The 22,434-nt window shown below is 42.8% G+C and overlaps 1 protein-coding gene across 3 annotated transcripts in view; it reads left to right on the top strand.

Annotated features, from left to right (window-relative positions):
- Nucleotides 1-22,434, top strand: part of SYT16 (synaptotagmin 16) — a 225,512-nt gene that overhangs the window by 89,703 nt on the left and 113,375 nt on the right. For 2 of the 3 annotated variants that reach the window (XM_029598148.1, XM_029598149.1), the window contains exons 2-3: nt 8,906-9,085; nt 20,832-21,509. In XM_029598148.1, the coding sequence (XP_029454008.1) occupies nt 20,903-21,509 (607 nt within the window). In that variant the 5' untranslated portion in view covers nt 8,906-9,085; nt 20,832-20,902. The remainder of the gene's footprint in view (nt 1-8,905; nt 9,086-20,831; nt 21,510-22,434) is intronic. The other variant, XM_029598150.1, reaches the window with a different exon arrangement.

Below are 22,434 nucleotides of genomic sequence, written 5' to 3'. Positions count from 1 at the left end.
AATATTATATATATTTTGCTGTAAGTGATATTTTTACTTCAGAAGATTGCTTTTTAAATGTCTTTTTCCATGTAAAATCTGTTTTTTTAAATGCATAATTTGTAATTCTGAGAAGGTTTGGGAGTGGGGGTGGGGATGGGGATGGGATCTGTTCATACTAGGTTACTTTGCCATTATTTTAATCCAGACCCCAGGCATACCCTGCAGCCACAACCCCTTGCCTTCCAGCTCCCCCAGGCAGTCCTCAGCCTTTGAGTTGTCCTAATACTGGGCCTTTCCCAGCCACATCTTTACGAACCCCTGAGGACCAGTCCAGATCCTCTTGTGGGGGGAGGGGGGGGGAGAAGAGAAAATGTATGGGGGGTGGAGACTGGCCTGTATCCCCTGCATTACAGATGCTTTGTGGCTTCACTAGCAAAGCATCAGCTTTTGACTAAGCAAATCCCCCCCCCCCCCCTCCCTGGTTTGAGACCTACTGTGTACCCTAACAGATGGTAGTTTTGTATCGGTATTGCCAAGGATTTTGGCACAAAACAACACGCGTAATTTTCTGCAATCAAAACTACACAGGTTGTTCCCCTCTCCATCCCTCATCCCCGCTTCAGCCAACGCCTCAGAGGAAGCGGATAAAAGCACAGGTAAAACTGTGCAGGCTTCTACCCGCACGTGGGGTGAGGAGTAATCAAGGAGCCCATTCCTATGGGTGAAATAGTGTTTTCGCCACAGAAATGCCTTCAATTATTGCCCTCCCTGACTTTAAGAAAACTTTCCTGCTCCTGGTAAGGGTCCTACATTCAGTTTGATCACTCCTCCCCCCTCCCCCCCTTTCTTCTTTAATAACAGTGTTGAGTATACACTTATAATTACAAACACAAATAATCAAAACATAAATTGCGTGTTTTACTGTCTGTGCTAATTACTTTTCATTACATATGCGCAGTAAGCTATTATTTTCCTGCTGGTTTCCATGGTATTCTTTATCATCAGCCGCTAATTGTGTCACATTCACTGAGCACTGTGAAATAAGTAAGCTGTTGAGTGGGCAGAAGTTCCAGGGAAAACTGTATGGAGATATATATATATATATATATATTATTATTATTATTATTGCTGTGCCATATTAAAACATTTGCAACTGTATAACCCCCTTTTTCCAGGCACATTGAAAAATAGGCAAGAGGCCACCTTCGGAGGCTGCAAAGATTGAGGGGAAACTGAACACAGCTCCACATCTGACTTTTTCTGTGGGGGATAGGAAAGCTATAAGACCCACAGTCTCTGAACAAAAAAAAATAAAAATAAAAATACAGAAGTCCACAATCAAATGCTATCCTGCTGAACAGCTAACTTGGCCGAGATATTCAGCTATCTTATAGCCCTAGACTTATCCAGTTAACTAAGAGGGTCACTCGCTAAGCCTCGCCTAGTCTATATGACATTAAAAAACAGCATATTGCAGGAGTTGTAGCATCAGGATGTTAACTCAGATCCCGATGCTCCTATGCTGAAATTAAAGGGCCACGTGACCCAAAACACCGCCCTTCACATGCCAAAATATCCTCCAGGGGTCTGTGCAGACCCCTAATCATTCCTCCACCCTGTCAAAGCAGCCCGGCAGTAAAAAAAAAAAAAAAAAGAAAATCTTCTAATGCCATGTGGTGATGCCCCACCCCCTTCCCCAAACCCCTCCCCTTTCAAATATATTTGCCTCAGTTCAAACCCCATCGAGAGCTTCCTACCCCCACCTCCCAGAGCCCCCTCAAGACCTTCCCATACTTTATTACAAATCCCTGGTGTCTAGTGGCCTCCCAAACTCCCTTTCTTTTGATTAAATCCCTGGTCTCTAATGGTCCACCCCCCTGGAATCCCCCATACCTTTAGATGAAATCCCTGGTGTCTAGTGGCCTCCCAAACTCCCTTTCTTTTGATTAAATCCCTGGTCTCTAATGGTCCACCCCCCTGGAATCCCCCATACCTTTAGATGAAATCCCTGGTGTCTAGTGGGCTCCAGACTGCTCGATGCCCTCTTTCAAAATGGCACCGACCGACCATTTCTCCTATCATGTGATAGGGGCAGAGGCAGGTCAGCACCATTTTGAAAGATTACATCAAACCACTCCAGGCCCCACTAGACACCAGGGATTTTATCAAAAGGTATGGGAGGGGTCCAGGAGTGTGCTAGTGTGGGGGGGCCACTAGACACCAAGGATTTAATCAAAAGAAGGGGGGATTCAGGTTTGGGGAGGCCATTAGACATGAGGGACTTGTGATAAAGTATGGGAGGGCCTGAGGGGGGGGGGGGGCAGGGATAGGAAGCCCTCAAGGGGCATTTGAACTGGGGGAATATTTTTTGAATAGGGAGGGGTTTTGTGAATGAGCGGGGCATTGTTGCATGGTATTAAAATCTTTTCTTTTTCTTTTTCTTTTTTTTACTATGGGGCCATCTTGACAGGAGGTGGGAATCTGCACGGATCCCTGGAGAATATTTTGTATGCTGGGGTGGGGGTGTGTGTGACTTTTTGAGCTGATGCTGGTCCTTGTAGAAGATGGTGACTCCATGCAAAGGGGTCCGCCTTCGTGCGTTTTAATCTTTTCTCTTGCTGCTTGAGTCCATTAGTAGGAAAAACTAGATCCTCTTCTATAGTACCATTAGGGTACGTTCTTCCTGTACATTCCTCAGAAATTTAGAGCATCTTCCTCTCCCAGTTAGAAAGTTTGGTAATACTGATTTGAGTCTTCCACTTCACAGACAAACTGCTTGCCCTTGACACCTGCGGCCAAATGTCTTCCAGAGCACAGCTCCCTCCAACAGCTTCATATAGAAGAGAACACCTCTTCCAATGGAAAAGAAAAGTAAACAGCCCTTTCTCTTCTTGGAGCTAGGAAGAGCCAGAATCCTTGCTGCTTCTTCCTTGCTTCCTTCGTCAACAAACTGCTCCCAGAGGCTCATTCAGTCACCTTTATAGATGTCAACCACTGACCCACCCTTTAGGGCAGGGTAAGCAACTCTAATCCTCGAGTCCTGCATGTTGATTGGATTTTCAAAATATCCACACTGAATATTCATGAGATGCATGCAGTGCCTTCATCGCATGCAAAGGCATCTTCATGTGCATTCAATGTAGATATCCTGAAAATCCAACTGGCTTGTGAAACATGAGGACCAGAGTAGCCTACCTCTGTTTTAGAGGATAGACTGTCACACAAACTAGCCACTGCGCCCCTTGAGCCTCCCATTGCTGGAGTGTTCCTAGTGCTATCTGTGGGGAAAGCCAAACCAACCCTACACCTATATAATTTGGGGCTCATCATCCAGATCAATAATGTTGCTATGTCGTGGAGAATGATATGTACCATTTATTACATGCCTTATGCTTGGCAATTATCATGAATATCAAGGGATGAATATAAGGCCCGATAATTGCTAGAGTGACAGTGAAGGCACAGGCTTTTTTTGTTGTTGTTGAATTAATGTAAATGAAACAAAGTGAGAGTCATAGCGAGGACTTTTATAGGTTTATTTTATTTTTTCTAGCAAGCAGATGGATAGTTTATGTCCACCCTCTGTAGTCTAGAAAAGGGAGGGAATTGGGAGGAGGGTTAATTTACAGTGACATTCACTCTGCCGTTATTCAGAACAATGTACTTGAAAAACTAGTTAGAAGGGATTTTAGGGCCGCTTGGATTCTGTTAATTCTCTGGAGGCTCTGTACTTAGGCTTCTAGAGATTTAGATTTTATTGCTAATATTTGTGATATGTAAATTGTTATTGGATGTTTTAACTATTTTATATATTGTTAATTTTATCATTATGTGTGTTCTTTGTAATCTGTTTTGAACATATTGGAAATGACGGAATAAAACTGGTGAAATACATAAAAATATCTATTTAGACTTAGGGAGTAATTTTCAATGCCATTTCTGCAGGTAAAACAGTATTTTACCCATGGAAATAGGCTTTTGGAAAACTGCCATTCCTAGGTGCAGGTAACACTGTGTGTTTAGGGCCTCTATGTGCGTAGGCTTACCTACAGAGGCGTTCCTGCAGGCAGAGTCGGGGTGCTCATAATTTTCAAAAGCATATGTGTAATTTTTCTCAGGAAAACTACCTGAGTTTTCTTGAGATAATTTTCCCTGGAATAATTAATGCAAAGTCTGCAGGTAAAAAGTACCCGCAGACTTTGTAACTTATGCAGTGAGTCTCAACATTACTGTCATGGATGTGAGCCCTTGGGCCACTAGACCCATGCCAAAAGCAGGTGGATTTGCTCATACAAGTCCTGTTCCCCGCAGGTTGAGCCCTTGGGGGATTAGGCAAGAGTCCCGAAAGGAGTGGTCAGGCGAAGTCGAGTATTGAGCCATGATCAGGATGGGCAGACAGAGGGCAGGCAGAATCAAGGTCCAAGCTGAAGTCAAGGCAGGCGGAGATCAGGTAGTGTCGGGGGTCCGAGCTGTGAACAGGGAAGGTGACAGTCTAGGAGCGTAGTCAGGTTCTGAAGCCAAGATCAAAACCAGAAGTCAGGCAGAGACGGGCAGGTAAGACAATGGACGAGGCACAGGAGAGCAGGACACAGAAGAAACAAGCAGGGCAAGGCAGGGAAAGGCACAGGGAGTCAAGGCTAGGACATAGTGAGGAACGGCAGGGAAATGAGCAAGGCAAGCAGAGAAATGAGAATAGCATCACAGCACTGCAGGAGCAGGAGGACCTGTTGCTGAGGCATTGGTTCCTGTTCAGCTGGAATTTTATGAAGCCAGCTGCAGTGACGTCATATGGAGGCGCTGCAGGAGACTTACCCTACTTTAAGTGAACAGGCACGAGCGCACGCACTTAGGAGGCAGTGGGGCCAGCTGGATGGCGGCACCTTGCAGAAGGCTCGACGCTGCCATCCTGAGGTGAGTGAGGTCGGTGGTGGGGCTGACCCATGACTGGCCAAATATTACAGTTACCCTCTGAAAGTGTTTCAGAGGTTGTAACTGTTTATAAATTATCCGTTGAGTTCCCTGATTTCTGCATGCTTGCATGACAGCTATTGATATTCACTGAAGGTCAATCAAGCCAAACAGGTGGCTCTGTGAAGATATGTGCAAATAATCTGAGATCAAACTCAAACAAGGTGAAGTTTAGCCTGGTTTGATTTAAACCAAATTTGTGGGGTTTTTGTTTTAAACTCTGGGCTTCGGGGAAATTAATTGAAGTTAAAACAATGGATTTCCCATAGATCCTAAGTAATCTGATGGAATTTCATTAACCCTGATTTTGAAGTTTGATATTAGACTAATTTGTTTTTCACCCAGGGGAAATCATTTGTTGCCATTCACCAGTGGGAATTCCACCATAAAATAAGTTTCTGGTTCACACCAATAGTATATAAACAGGCGTGATTTAGCCTGTCTAGTGTCACTGTGTGCTGGTGGGGAGAGGAAGAGCATAGCCATCTCTGGAGAAAAACAGTGCCCCACTCAAGTGTTGTCATAAGCGCCCCCTGCTTCCCCAAACCACTGCATGGATCCCATGGCTTGTCCTCATACTGCGGCAAACTGGGCCACTATTGGCTAGTTTCCAGAACTCACAGGCCATGTCCAGGATGTGGGGGAGCGAGGAGGAGGAAATGGAAGAGGGCTACCCCCTTTTTTTTTTCTCCATCCTGTGGCACCGCCCTCCCATCTGAGTGTCCTGAAAGGGAGCCTCTCTTGACCACCTGTATCGATGGACTTGAGGAAGAGGAAAAAGGTTTTTTTTTGGTCAGTAAGTAGTACATGCCTCCGGCATAGACCAGGCCAATAGAATCAGCTTTGCTGTTCACTCGTGCTGGTGTTATGGTGAGTGGTGACATCATACCGATCTGCAGTTTTGATCAATGTGTTGGCACAGCCTAAATATACCAACACGGAGCGATTTGTGGAGGAGAACTTTTGTTTTTGGTCACTTTGATAACTTGCTCTTACCATGGCGTGCTGTACCGTGGATTACTGTGGTCATTGGTCTCAGCTCTGCACTGACAGATGTTTTATGAATATGCAGTAGTAGATCGATGAGCTCCACTGGTCTGATGATACCGCAGGCTGTGCCAGTGCCTGTTGCAAGCACTCACTAGGGCCAAAGTTATAAAGTATGTTATCGATAGAACACTTTTTAGTGCTGGTTTAGTGCATGTTGAATATTTATTTATTTATTTGAGTGTTTTATATACCGTCATTCCATGTGAGATTAGCTTTGGCTAATGCGTCATGTTATAACTCTGAGGTCTTTTCCTCCTTTCCTCACATATTGGAATCCAATATAATTCTCACAGTAAGTTCTAAGACTGATGTGAAAGATTTCTTTGGGGTTATGAGCTTTCATGTAGTGTCATGACTTTGATAAACGGGAATACAATTTTTGATCAGAGATGGAAAATGAAAAGCCCACTGTAGGGATGCTTTGTAAAGGTTTTTCTATGATGCCAGACTAGTTAAATAAAAGATCAACAGACTTACAGCCCACAACATATATATACAGTATGTAGCAGAAACTTCCTGTATGAATGAGTGCTCCAGCAGTGTCATATTGTAGTTTCGAGTGTTGCAGTAGAGGTACACACACAGCTGTGAGCACATCTGTTCAGACTGGAAGGTTTCAGGAATGATTATAATGCACAAGAGGCTAGGAGTAAATAGTAAAGCAGCCTTCCAACTCATACTGCAATCTCTGCAGCTTGGTTCTTGTATACCCATGGCCTTTACTAAATATGACTTAATTGAACACAGGCTCCACAAAACAAAAGAATAGATTTGCTACCTTCAACTTCTAATTTCTTGACTTTCTATACATTTTTTGTTTTAACATCAAAAACACTGACTATAATTTACACCACTTTTATGCCTTCAGCTGTCTTTTTTTTTGCCATGATCATCCTGTAGCAACTCAGTCCCATCCACCCTACTTAGATTAGAAAATACCAGGGTCCATTGCTTTTCAAAATATAAAAGTGAAGTCTTTATGCTGCTGCTTCACTCCCAAAAGACAGGGTCACCCCCTCTTTGTTGCTACCCCTATTCCAGGGTCCCTAGATTGCACCAACATTTGTGGCCCTCAAGGGTAGAAAATACCTGAAAATCTGAACATGTGAATAGGTTAATGCACAGGGAAAAATGAGATGTCACATAGATATCAATAATAAATGATGACAGAACTGGCAATTTACCTTTATAGTTCTTCTGATACTGACAACATTTATTCTCTAGTACAGGAGTTTGCAAACTTTTCAAGTGGAGAGCCACATGTGACATTTCAAATCATGGAAAGGGCCTGCGGAGAAAAGAGGGTCCACTCCCCCTTGGAGTTCTAATGGCTTCTTGGGTGAGTGGGAATTTTTCCCTTGGAATTTAACCCTTTCAGTGATTTAAAATGTTATAGAAGGCGGGAGGCAGGGTTCCCACATAAGGAAGGTGGCAGTAAAACTATTTCTAGGAAACTGGCAACTCTACTATATATTTGAGAATCCTGCTACCTGCTTCCCCCTTCTCAGGATCTGCATTTGCCCCCCTGGTGAGTGGAATAGCAGGGTAGTGTGTCTGTGGCACACTCTCTCCCCCTCACATCCCCCAATATACTCTTGTGCTCTCTATTTCCCTCCCCTTTCTCACCTCTTTCTTCCATCCCCTTTTCTTCTTCCACCTCCTCCTCTCTCATTTATTTTTCTCCTCTCCTGTCCCCTCATCGTATTCCCTTCTCTTCACCCTCTTCTCATTTCCCACGCTACCTTTGCCTCCTTGCGTCCCCTCTTCTAACCCCTTCTTTTCTCTTACCTCTCTCCTCTTACCCCACTTCCTTCCACATCACCCCATTTACTGTCCTCCCTCCCTCTCTCTCACACTCCCTTTCCTTCACCCTCATCTCCTTGTCCATGCAACCTTCGCCTTCTCACACTCCATTTCCTTCGTATCATCCCCATCCCACTCACCACCCTTTCCCATTCCTCTCCTCACCCCACTTGCCCTTCTCTATCTCCCATTCCCTCCTTGCATGTCACTTTGTCACCTCTCATTCATTCCCCTCCCCCTCACCTTATGCTGGCGGACCCTTGGCCTCCCCTCAGGGGAGCTTTTCACTTGCATGAGTCCATTGATCGTCTTCTTCTGGTGGGGGCTGGACCTGCCAGGGGCTCACGTTGTTGGGCGGTCCAGCAGTCTTCTTCTGTTGGTGGAGCCTAGCTTCTCCACCAACAGCTCACGTCGTTGATGTGGCGGGCCATTCTGCCTCCACTGGATTTATTAAAAAACCCAAAACTTCAGGGGAGTCAGATCTGGCCTTTCAAAAGACGAGCTTGGAGGGGCCATAAAAACAAGCCTGGCAGACTGGGTTTGGCCTGTGGGCTGTAGGTTGGGGACCCTCGTTTATCTTTCCTTGATATTTATGGTCATTTATCCTCTGGCATGGAGGCAATTTTCAGATTGTTTGCTTCGGGACAGAATGCCCATGTACCTTCTCTCTTTGAAACTTGCCCGGGGTACAAAGTACCCATGGATCGTTGCACTTGCTTTTTGTGTGGATGGATTTTCTACAGAAAATAACACGCTTACACTTGAAAATACAAGGAACGCGAGTTTTATTAGGCTCTTGTCCAAAACATGCCCCATGAGCATGCCACCCCTAAATGTGGCTAGAATTATGTGCATTGTTACATAATATGCATTGGGCATATTTTTAACCATTTTGAGAAAGGGCAATATTCAGACAAATATACATTAACAAATATAAATTACTATTTAGCCTCATAAAAAGCTTTGAAAATTGCCCTCTCCATGTTCTACTCAATAGCATAACATAAATATACACATATTTTGCATTATTTGTGTTTTTCACTGGTGTTATTGGAGTAACATGTTTTTTAAAACATGTTTTGTCATTCTAATCTTTCTCTAGTTACTCCAGAGGCCATTGGTTTCCTGTCTGCAGTAGGAATCTTTATTGTTCTGCTGGCTGTTCTTTTCCTCTTCATCAACAAGAAGCTGTGTTTTGAAAAAATAGGTGGCCTTCCATGCTTGGAGCAACGAGGGAAGAGAAAGCGCTCTAAGGAACATTCCAGGGTTCATGAGAGTCTTGGTAAGTATTCAAGGCCCCATAGTGCAGTCAAGTCAGTGCGTCTACGTATCTACAATGTACGCACATTACTGCAAGCTGGTTTTCAAAGGGAAACTCCTTGCAGAGTTTCTCTTTGAAAATCTGGCCAGTGCACACAACATGGAGACAAGGTATTCATGTAATTTGTGCCTGCATTGAAACAGGCACAAAGTATGCTCCAGGAATTATAACTGAAGATTTGATTATATAATTTCTGCGTATAAATTCCCTTCCCTGACCTGTCTCCGCCCATTTTTTTTTTTTTGGTGGGTAAAAGTTCACACGATTCGAATACGTGTGTACTTTGACCCACAGAGAGTGGAAAGGGGCAATAATCAGTGTGCAATTTTACATTGGTAAACACAAGTTTATTCACATTCATTGTTTCAATTGTTGCTCCGTAAATGAACAGTGATCCATTGTTTCTAGTGTGGTTTGGTTGGAAAATTAATACCTATTTTCAAAGTGCAATAAAGGGTCGATTTTCAAAAACGCACGCACGTGTCCATGTGCGCATGGTTCCTGGCGCGCGCTTGTTGTAAAATGCAATGGCCGCGCGCCGGATTTTGATATCCGCGCGTGCATGTGCAGGTGGACCGCAACTCGCGCACAGGGGGGGGGGGATTTTCAAATTAATTGCAGTGACGTGATCGGCCTTTTTTCCGATCGGACTGGGAAGGAACTTCCCTACCCCCCCTGCCTAACCTTCTTTTCCTTTCCCCTCTCCATCTCAACCCCTAACCCCTACCTAGCTATCCCCAATTTTTTTATTTTACTACTTACTGCTCCTCTGGAGCAGAAGTAGCTTCCGCATGCCAGCCAGCTGTTCCCCGGGATAGTGGCTAATGGCCGCTGTCCTGGCCGGCCCCTGGCCCGCCCCTTTTTTAGGCACTTCTGCGCTTAACGGGGCTTATGCGCATGGCCAGACCCATTTTTAAATGTGCGCAGCGCGCACAAGGCCCAGCCACATGTGTAACCCCTGTTTTTAACACGTGGCGGGCTTTTAAAATGTATTTGTAAACGAGGAGTTTAGTTAAGTTTTAATGTGTGCAAATAAAAAAAAAAGTTAATGAAAATCAAAATAGTTACATTTTAAATGCTTCTGAAAGTGAAAATGTTCAAATTGAAGGCTGAAACTGGAGTTATCGTTCCCATTTTATAAGTCAATGCAAAATCTGTGTTTTTTTTGATACAGTCAGTTTCTAGGCAGATACTGAGGTTATGTACTCATGATCAAAGCCTTGGGGTTTTTTTCTGCAATACCAGGTGCAGTGTGAGTGAATGCACATAAGCATTCATGTATGAGGAAACCCAAGTCCATTCTGGTCAGTAGCATCCAATTAATACCATGTAAGAGCTGATTAAGAGTGAAACCTTCTGCTACTATGTTCAGAAACTGTGACATCAGTTCAAAGGCTAATTACATGCAGGTTACTGCTCGAGAGTCCAAATTCTCTTTTAGTCATATACTGTTCAAGAGCAGATACACAAGACATTTTTCACATTTCTGAAATACAACTCAGCCATTACCAGGTCTCCTGAGACACTGGAAATCGGCAGATAACTTTCATATACTTTTCAGACCACTTTCACTGCTCTTCTGGAACACGTGTAGAGCTTTTTCATGTTTTCAGTTTTAGGGTTGAGACTCAGTCAGGAACCCCCAAACCCTCAATGGCCTACAGAATGATAAGAAACTGTAACATGTTTATTCAAAATATTTGTCTGATTCACTATAACTGCACAGGTGTGACAATTCGTTTCAGTAGAACTGCCTTTTCATGAAGTTATGCTGAAATGTTGCCTTTGGAAGTCTGCTAAGAGTAATATTCAAAATAATTACAAATACAATTGAAGACAAAAATTAAAATAAAGATGAAGAGTCAGTGGTTTGCCTTTCATATTGAATTCCTTTTGCAAGACATTTATATTGTGCTACTAGATATATGCAGCACTGTACAGACAGATATAAGAGACAGCCTCAAGACAGACACATAATACAGATAAAAGCCTCAGGGTTAAAATCCATAAGGCCATAACTGGAGAGAGCCAGATTTCAAGATCCCAATAGCCAGGGCCAGTGCTAGCTTTTTTGCTGCCCTTTGCAAACAATTACTGTGCTGCCCACCCCCCCACCCCCAGGCCTCAGTTCATCTCCCTCCAGTAATCTAAACTTTAAAATCTGACATTCCTCCCTACCCAGGTCTACCCCCTCTCCTCTGGAACCTATGGCCAGTCAAGGGTATTACATGTCATTGGCGAACTTTAAAGGCCCACCCACATACGTACACACAGTTAAAAATTATGAATTTATGATAACAGATTTTATATTAAAAAGGACATTCTGAATATAGTCTTCTGAAGTAAAAATATTGCTTACAATATCACTTATATTTACATGCATTGCTGTGGTGCCAACCAGAAAACCCTGCAAAAATACCCATATGGTATTAGCCCTATTGTAATACATTTTGGATGTGGGCTTGACCCTCAGAAAGCTTTGAGTACTCCCATACCAAATCAGCACTAACTGCCAGCACTCAAACAATAACAATCTCTATGAAAAAATAATACTGCAAAAATAAACCAGCTCCTAAAATATCAATACGCCTCTTATTAGGAAAACAGAACAAGCCAGGCTGCTATACTTCCCTATACAGAAGTTAATTGCTAGCAGAATACCTCACCTTGGTCACACGTGAAGAACACAGAAAGCCCATCACTAAATAAAAATTCCATCACAGAATAAAAAGAGACCATAAAGTTTAAATAAAAATTTGCAGGCAAAAACTGAACTGGAAACTGCAACAAGGCACATTCTGCTTACAGTGCAACAACAGAAACATCACCATTCGTCATAAAAATAATATAATCAAGAAATATAAAACATCAATCATAATAGTAAAACCATATTAATAATGAAAATAAATATTTCAAGACAGCTGAAGAATAAATATCCAATAATTAAAAACTCATATAGTTTTTTTAAATTTCCCAAACACCAGTAAAATATTTCAAAAGAACAGACATCAAATAACACCCAATAGCAAGGATAAAAATAAAATATCCCACTCTTCATACTTGGGAACTTTTGGTTTCCAGTCACCTTAAGATTGATGTGGATTGATGGGGAAGGGAGGGCACACAAATCTTCTCCTCTCTCTCCCTCATATTTGCACACACACTTTCTTTCTCTCATACATACTCATGCTCACACACTCATGCTTCCTCTCTCAGAGGCACATAGTTACTCTGTCCCATGAGCGCGCGCACACACACACACATATACACATGCTCCTTCTCACACATATGTTCACACATACAGACAGATGCTCTTTCTCGCTCACACACTCCCACACATTCATACTACCTTTCTCACATTTTCCTTCTCACACACACACACATGCACTCCCTTTCTCATACATACACACATATGTGCTCCTTCTCAAACATATACACACACACATGTTTTTTCAAACACAGAGGCTTCACCTTCTTTTCTTCCACCTGCTCCCCCGGCAGCCTTGGGTCCACCTCTTCACTTTGGCCTCCATCGGATTGAGATACAGCGGCCTCCATTCCACTTGGGCTGCTGGTGAGACGGGGGTCCTCTGGCAGCCCGCACAGCCTCTTCTCTGCTTAGGCTACCAGTGGATGGGATTGTAGGCAGGTTGGGGGGTGCAGGGATCAGTCTGCTGCAAGACGCTGTCAGCTGCCCTCCCACCTTCCTTGTGATCCCAAGTCAGGTAAAAGACAATGTGTATTTTCCTCAGATACAGACTTTTATTTATCAGATTTGGCAGGACATAGCATTTAGTAAAAAAACAACAATTCCTGTCTTTAACACCCTGGCTACTAAGCACCAGTTTTCTCTAACGAAAATTCTATATCATGGGTGGTAACAAAACATGCCATAAACCTTAGCCTGCTTAAGATAGTAACACTTATGACTAACTTACTTACCCCTGATTCAAACTTTCAGGCGATTCCTCTCTTCACCTCTGAAGCAGGTTCCTGCTCGTGTGCTGGAAAGCATGGGTAGGGGAGAGGCTTGCTTCCTGGCTTGATGCGTGCTGAGCTGTCTGGGCTTGTTCTCACCCTTCAGGATAGCAAGGAGATCTGATCGGTCTTGGACCCTTCTTTCGCTTCCAGGGACACCTCAGCACAGGTTCTTGCTTTCAGGGTTTTCTCCCCGGGTTTGCCTTCAGGATTTGGGGCTCCTTATCCCCCGGGGGGCCGGGCCTAGCCTCCCTGCTCCCTTTTTGGTTTCTGGGTCGCTCTGCCAGGAGGTTCTTTTTTTTTTCTCCTTCTTTCTGGTCCTTTCTTTCCTTCTTGCCCCCCTTTCTTATACTTCACAGCTGATAAATATGGATAAACTCATGAATACTCTCGTGGTGGGTGGAGGGGTCTCTTGCTACAATGCAGGTTTTTTCTCCCCTCCCCTTTACTTTGGGAGGGGTCCTGCCACATTGCAGGTCCTTTCCCCCCTCCCGCTTCTTTATTTGCACAGGAACTGGCAAACAGGCACATCTGATAAGGCCTCTTATACTGCATTGGAACAAGGCCTCTAGTTTCCACTGATGTAACGCGGTTTAAAGCTCATCTGGGTAAAATTCCTTCTCTTGCTGTAGCAGGGTCTGGGCCTGTCAGAATTTATCCTGTACATGATTTTTATAATTCATAATTGGTGCATCATTTTAAACAGGAGATATCACCCTACAGGATGAGGTTTACTGGATAACCCGCAGCCTCACTACCTCAGCACTTTCCCTCACTTCTCATCAGCTTTTCTTCCTCTTTCCCCTCACTATCTTGCTCTTTCTCCCAATTTTCATTCCCTTCCCTCCCTCCCTCTAGATCAGAGCTTTCCAAACTTTTCATGTTGGTGACACTTTTTAGACGAACATAATTTCACGACACGGTAATTCAGTCTACTAGCAAACCAGAGGTTAAACGAACGAAACATATTTCAACAATTTATGTATGTTTCCTTAAATATATACATAAATAAGATGTTTCACGACACAACCTATCTCATGAAAATCTTTCATTTATATTAAAAATATATAATATTCCAAGTTCTATTTTCCAAAATAACAAGCCCAAGCACATGTCCTGTCCCCCACACACTCATCTCTCTCCCTCTCCCCCCCCAAGCACATGTCTGTCCCCCCACACACTCATCTCTCTCCCCCCCCCCAAGCACATGTCTGGCCCCCACACTCATGTACCTCTTCTTTTTGATTGTTGCCAGTTAAGTGCTTCACTGCCGTGGTGCATAACACCTTCCATGATCACCAGACACTGTTGCTTGCAGTCAGTACTCCTCGTGGCCAGGCAGCTAATGTCAGGGACAGCTGGGCTCAAGTCCCACCCACCAAGCCCAAAAAACCTCAATTGACAGCAAAAATCGCCCAATAATAAGCAACCCACGAACTGGAAAAAAAAAAAAAGTGAATTGCTAGAAAAAAAAGCCCAAGCTCACGTCAGAGTTGATGGTGCGGCGCACGACACACCTGCACACTGCAGGCGACACAGTAACGTGTCGCGACACACAGTTTGGAAAGCTCTGCTCTAGATATTCCCTTCTCACACTACCTCAGTTCTTCCCCCATCCCTGTCCCTCTAGAAATTCTTCTCTCCCCTTAGTGAGTCACTATCTCAGCTTTTTTCGCCTTCATCCCCTCTCCCTTCCTCCTTAGGCTCTGTCCTCCCCTCTTCTCGCTCCTTCCTATGCTTTCCCCACTTTCTTCCTTGCCCTTCCCCTCCAGTCATTTACATCTTCTTAGCCCTCCCCAAGCTCTTCCTCCTCCCACTCCCTGGTACAGTTTATTACAGTCAGGATTCGTTATCCCCCACCCTTTTCGCGTGAGCAGGCAGCAGGAGCAGGAAAGCGGCCAAATTAAAGAAAAGGCCGGCAGACCGCCCGTGGCATAGGAGCCGCTAAAGGAAGCTTGCCAGCTCAGATTTAGATATTGGATCGGGCAGAGATAACCCAAACCCCTGCCAGATCTGGTGCATCAACTCCTAGATCTCCCACACGAGCTGGCAACAGACGCAGCAGCATTTGAATGACGTCATCTCCTGCTGCCGTGGGACCAGTCTCGCGAGAGGAGCAGCAATCTTGCAGCTCTTCTCGTGAGACTGGCCCTGCGGCAGCAGGAACGTGACATTATTCAAATGTCCACTGCCCGCTGGTGCGGGAGGAGTCTAGGAGTTGATGCATCGGATTGGGCAAAGGTTTGGGTACCCTCTGCCCAAACCGATAACTAAATCTGAGGCTGGCAAGCTTCCTTTAGCAGGCTCCTCTGCCACGGGCGGTCTGCTGGCCTTTTTTTTTTTACTTCGGCTGCCAACAGGGGTGAGTGCGCCAGGCAGCCATGCAACCTCCGTTCCATTTTGGCTGGTGGGTGGCCCAGTCTGCTGCCCCCCTTGGACTACCGTCCTGTGCAAATGCTCAGTTTGCACAGTGGCTTGTGCCAGCCCTGCCAATAGCAGACTCAAAGAAGGGTTGTTGTTTAGGTGGAGTTTAAGTAAGGAGAGATATCCATTTTTAACTGCATAGAGATGCAAGAAATAAGGTTGCAACCCTTCCAAAAGTCTGTATATGAAAAACAGGCAGCAGAATGGGTAGGTGTGAGTTGGGGAGGTGGGGGGCGGGGTGGAACTCTGAGTAAAACAATCTACTTAGAGATCTTTTTAAACAATCATAGACATAAAATGGAAAATAGGTTTAGTTAATAGGCCCCTTAAATAGCTATACACAGGGCCGGCAGAACCACTAGGTGAACTAGGCCTGGGCCTAGTTGGCGGCACCAAAGAGGAGTGGAGATTCGGAAATCTCCACTCCTCTTTGCCATTGTGGTGCTGCTGCTTGTGGTCCCACATGCCTCGTATCCCCTAATGGGGGTGGTGGTGTAACGAGGGGGTGGGCACAAGGAGGTGCCTAGGGTGCCTAATACCCTTGCATCGACTCTGGCTATATACTAAACCATGCACACAGAAATAGTGAGGTGAGTAGGTGAGACTGAGATCGTATCCAGCATACCCTTTACACTTCTCCTGTTATACCCCGTTTCTTCCACTCCCCCCCCCCCCCACCCCGTTCACTGTATTTCTCTTAGTTCCATGTAAACCGATATGATGTACCCACGAATGTGGGTATAAAAAAAAGTTGTTAAATAAATAAATAAATAAATACCCTGGCTTCCAGGTGAAGTTCATTTTTGTCATGATGTGTGCAAGAGAACGTTAGAGAATTGCATACATTTGCCTTCCTTGCTCACTGCTGATTATATGGACTAATTCTTCCCCAGTTGTCTGTTTAGCTTCATGGCGACAGAACACCTGGAGGCTGATCAAACAATCTCGCTAAAACAAAGAAAACATGCAGTTAAAAGATTGTTTAAAGAGCAAGACAATTGCAGAAAAACTTGAAAACAATATAGAATTTGCTCAATTTTTTTGCATGCATACTTTTCTACTATCCAGCCCATGAGAACATGCAGCAAAAGCTGAAACAAGTTAAAATACTCTTGTCACATAATTCAAATGAAAATATATGAACATTCTGCAATTTTGGCAAAAATGCACTTGTGTCTAAGGTTTCACAAGTATGCAGGCAAGAGAAATTAAGGAATCACCATGACAGAAATGATGATAGCGGAAAACTACGTAAAAGAACAGCAATGAGAGAATGTGTTCTCTGTCTTCACTGCTTTTTCATCTTGCATAGCCTAGAAGAGGGGCAGGCTATTCTGGTCCTGGAGTGCCACAAACAGGTCTGGTTTTCAGGAAATCCACCGTGAATATGCATGAGTTATATTTGGACGCATTGCCTTCATTGCATGCAGATTTATCTCATGCATATTCATTGTGAATATCCTGAAAACCAGACCTGTTTGTGGCAGTCCAGCACTGGAGTGGCCAAGTCCTAGTCTAGAATCACTGCTTTCTAACTCTTCGTGTAAAGTATTCAGGGTTTCTGTTTCCTTTCAAGTCACATCAAATTGCTTTGGAATATGCCGACAGAGGTAATCGGTCTCACACAGTCACTGCACATTATTTTTTCTGCATTACGGCTTATTTATTCTTCTGCGCTTTGCCCAAAGTAATACCAATGGACACTAAGCTTAAAAAAAAAGTCTAAAGAGAATTTGAATGAAAATTGGCATTGTGAAATTGTAATTTTGTGCCTTAGATTGAGGAAATTTCACACAGCTGTCAGGTATGCTTGGGAACTTGGAAAACATGTGGCATTTGGCAGTATTCATTCTTTTTATGTTTTAGTAATTTAAATAGGACAATAGTAGTCAAATATTTTCTGTAGTAACGTTGTTTGAGAGCTCAATAAACCGGAAGATCAAAGTTGTGTTTCCTTGGTACTTCTTTACCTTGGATAAAGAGTTAAATCATTACAATTTAAAAAAACAAGTAGCTTTGTATGTTTAATGTTGCTATCCAAATTTGTTTATTCTTAGATTTTTAAAGAAAAATGATTTATATTCATATGTATTATTTATTCAAAATGTATTTTATTATATTCATATGTAGTAGTCTTTCAAAATGCCACCTCAAAAGTTGTACTGCAGAACCTTTCTCTTTTCCCTTTAAATTGTCCTAGAGAATGAAAGGAACTGATTACAAATGTGCAATTCCTTCTTCCTTCTGTCTCTTCATGGAAGGATATTTGAAGGGAGAAGACGTAAACTCTGTGGTGAATGTAGAAATGGATCTCATAAGGTGCTGAGCACTCTATTGAGGTTGATTTTAAAAGCGCTGCTCGCACAAAAATGGCCCCATACACATGTATGTAGGCTGTTCGGGAGCAAAGCCGCAAAGTAAGTGCATATATACCAGTGTGTGCATCCAAAATAAGAGGGCGGAAAAGGGGCGGGGACAACAGTTACACCGCATAACTCTATATTTTAAAACCGGAGACTGCGGTATGCATCAGTTTGCTAGCCGCGTAACATAACTCCTGCTACAGATGAGGAGCAAGCCTGTAGGACTCGAGTTTTAGGGCTTACAGGATAGGGGAATGGGTCTGGGTCAAATGGGGGCCATGTAGAGGGGTTTGGAAGACCTTGATATTAACTGGGCAAACTGGTGGACTAATTGGAAAAACTGGGCTGTCCCTCACGTGAGCATGTTTTAATATCCACCTATGCGCGTAAAAGCCGACAAAGTCCTACCGTAGAAGCACACGTGCTAGCTGTGCTTGAGTAACCTCTTAAAATTAGGAGCATATATACGCACGGTTGGTGTATTTTAAAACATACGCGTGCAAGTGCGCGCACGATTTAAAATTCCGGAATGCACATGCATGGGCACACATGCGTTCATTTTAAGATTAGCCTGATAGTCCTTTGTCTTTCTTTAGCACTATCTATGCTGCTGCCTATTGCTGCTAGAACTCTGGGAGGTACAATCTGGTTATTTCTGCTAAGTCTGTAAACAGGGGGGGGTCTGTGTATTGGTAAGCAATCTCGGGGCAGGGGATCCTCTCATGTCAGCAAGGTCTCTGGAAAATGGGTACTGTCTCTGTATTTATGACTATTATGTCTCTCGGGAGTGGGTACTGTCTGACTGCAAGGCCTCTGAAAAGTGCGATCTCTCCATTGAGCACATACAAACAGTATGATTTTCATTTTGTGAATAGTTTCATGGATAGCTTGCAAAATTTGAATATTTGCAAAACTATTCACCTTAGAGATTAGTGGGGAGAATTTTCATCAAAGCATGGAAAATAGTGAAATTTGGCAGTTCCAACCACTGGGTTGAAAACAAATAAAGAAGAAGGGAATGTACAATTACAATAAAATCAATCTTGTTGCGTTTTGTCTGCTATATAAATATTTCCCATTAAACTCCATGGTGTAAAGAATTTGCTAAAATAGATATTTTCAGCTTAATGTTTTTCAAAGGTGAAACCCTTGGGTTTTACTGTCGTTACTTAAAATTTGTCCACACGTCCATGCGCACTCCCTGTGTTTAGAATAGTGGTGCTTTACAGCTTCCATGACTTGGGAAGTGGTTTGCCACAGTACCTAGACGTGTGCGGGAGGGGCATCTGTCTCCATACTTTTCCTCCTCGTTCCAACTAATTATTCAATCATATATGCAAATGAAACAGCAGTGACTTTTATTGGAGGCATACCTGGCCATGATCTGGAGGTTCATCCTTAATGCACTGAGAAAGAAGAGCTAAAAAAGAGTGACCCTTTTTTTAAAACTGTCCCAGTTAAAAAAAAAAAATCCGCCCATTAAAAAATGTAAAACACTAGGCATTGAGAAAATGGCCATCAGGACCTTACTTTTCTCCTTCCTTTGTCATCTTGTCTTTTGTTTAATATTCATAGTCACCAATTAGTGGCCATTTTCTTGTTGCCAGCTCATTTAAATTTTGGCCACTTTTCAACAGTGGTACCTTTTTGGGAGAAAAAAAAAGCAATTCTCCTAAGTTGCTTTCCTTACTGCAGGCAAGGATTGCCCTCGTTTGTTGCATATTTCAACTTTGCCATGAGTAGTCGGCAATGCTGTAGTAAAAGCAAATAAAATCAGAACAATATTCTTTTTCCTCAGATGCTGCAAATTGGCTGCTTCCGTTTGAGCTATAAAACACATTCATTTTTTTTTTCGTAGGCTGTGCTACCTTTTATTGGATCAGCATAAGAACTGTTCAAAGAAGAGATTGTATGTGAATATTCAGGACCACACAGATCTCTTCTTCAATAAATAATACAGCTACTAGAACTGCACTACAGATGCACAACCTGAAATGTTGAGAGATGCTTTTTTTTTTTTCTTACTCTTCTTTGTGCTTTGCCTTCAACAAAGGGAACAGTTGTTCTGTAATCTTTGGCTCCTTTCAGAAGCAAGCCTGTAATATAGAGCATCATAAACAAAAAAAAAAAAATACCGAGTCATTTTAAAATAGGCAAAATTTCCAATACCATGGGGTTTCATGTTGGGCATCATCAAAAGTAAAGTGAAAATGTAGGTACGACACAAATTAAAATTTGGTTTCCTTTTCCTTCGCAGTTTCTCCAAAAAAGCTGGAACCCTTTCCCCAACCCCCATATAAATATTATACAGCAAAAGATAGTAAAAAGATTGGCTGCAAAATGTGAAGTATGCATGATAAGTGGAGTCAAATCAAATGTTTCTAAGGAATAGTTATTGAATATGAGGTTGATAGATTGTGAAAAAGGAAGCAAATACGCATTTGTCAAATTGTGCACATGAACATGCATTGAGCTTGGGAAATTTCCCAGGCATTGATTGCTAGGTTGGTGGATAAGGGTAACAGTAATGTTGATCGAAATAAATACATAGCAAAGGTGAATAATATTAGAAGGTGATAAACTGATAAGAAAAAGATTTCAGAAAATTAGAAGATGTGAATAAATATCTTTATTATGTATTTTTGTAACCACTTCATTATTCTGAGTCATTCTGAGGCTGATATATCTTTTAGTTTCCACTAAGTCATTTTCCATTAATCTGATATGAAATTAAATTGAAAATCTTTATTTTGTCAATCTAACAAGTCACGTCCTGTGCAGTAAGTCTTTGGTAATTTGGTGGTGGCTACTAGATTGAGAACAGGCAATTTATTTTTATTTTTCTCTTGATATGTTTAGATAGCTTTTACTATATTATATTATGTTTTTTCAAGACATTGAGATGAACAAATATTTTAATTATTACAATGCTTATTCTATAGCTTGCAGAATTGTAGGTGTGGCATGCTGGCAAAACTGAACTTCTGGACTTTGTGATCATCACATTCTGGTCATGGTGCTAAATATGGCTTCCCAGGATGCTCAGAGTTTCTTCCAGCCTCTTTCCTCCTGGATGTCGCGAATGTGTGAAGCAGTTCAGCAGGCTGGAGACTCAATATTTATTTCCTTTGACAACTTAAAGAAAAGTGATAGCAAGCCAGCTGTGGATAGCAACCATGAATTTGGCTTAGAAGACCAAGATGAAGGCCTCGAAAATGATCTCGATTTCAATGAAGATGAAAATCCTTCCAAAAACCTGGAAGAAAGCCAGTATTGGCCCCATGAAGAGAACAGCGATTCACTATCAGACTATGATTTGAATCCGATGGCGGATGAACAAAGACTAAAAACCAGCCTACAAAATAAAGATGGAATTCCACAAAACTCTGACTTTTCTGAATCATCATCGCTAAAAAGCACACATTCCTTAGAATCTACTGAATCGGCACATACTAGCTATCAAGCATATGATGATGGTGATGATGATATACTTACAACGCTTCCACCAATACCTGAGGAAGAAGAACACCTAGACCAGAAGATAACAAAACCTCAGCAGGACCTTGATAGTCAAACTCTTTGCTCTTTAGAAAATAATAATAGTAAGAAACCCATAGCAGGTAAGTTAACTGCACTTATATTTACATCAAATTTATAAATATCTTTCTTTGAATTGCTCATTCATTTCATTTTATGTTATTACTGGACTCTTTCTAGTCAGATCATAAATGCCATGACCTTCCTGAGTAATGCAGTTAATTTTCTACATGTAACATTTAGGACCTACAGCCTCAAAAACATATTTGCATGCTGTAGATTGTATTCAAACCACAGGCGACAGCAGAACTGTCTCAGATTTGAGAAACCATAACTTCTGCTTCATCACTTAGGTCGGATTCATCATTCTTCGCAGAATGATGAATCCTGTGAAAACGGAGGGTTGGCCTGTGAAAGCCCGCAGCCTTCGCACCACGGCGGTGCAATTTCGGTGGCCGCAGTGTGTTGGCTGCCGGCTTTTGCACCGAATAGCGCCACTGTGAAAGGTGGTGCTATTTGGCGTGCTACTGCTGACGATAACGTTAGTAACATTATCACCGGCAGTGAAGCCACTGCCGACTCCACCCCCTCCCTGCCACGACTCTGCCCCTCCCCGCCCCGACTCCACCCCAATCTAATTTGCATGCTATTGCATACGAAAAGGGCCTTTTCGCATGCGATAGAGGCTTATCGAACGCGATACGGCTGTATCGCGTGTGATAAGCCTTTCGAAATTAACCCCCTTAGACAAGAAAAAATATTTCCTTTTGTTTTGCTAAGTCCAGGGGTATCTTGATATTATTTTGTTTATAGGATGTGCTATATACGATAATGTTACTTTTGATACAACTCCAACATTGCTCTCTGCTTCCACGGTAAGGGTTAAGGGAAATTGGATTCAAACAGTTTCTCACAGGACAAGCAGGATGGTAGTCCTCACATATGGGTGACATCACAGGATGGAGCCCAATCATGGAAAACTTCTGTCAAAGTTTCCAAAACTTTGAC

Source organism: Rhinatrema bivittatum, chromosome 4 (genome assembly GCF_901001135.1).
Source record: "Rhinatrema bivittatum chromosome 4, aRhiBiv1.1, whole genome shotgun sequence".
NCBI lineage: Eukaryota > Metazoa > Chordata > Amphibia > Gymnophiona > Rhinatrematidae > Rhinatrema > Rhinatrema bivittatum.
This window is presented reverse-complemented; position numbering and strand designations above follow the sequence as displayed.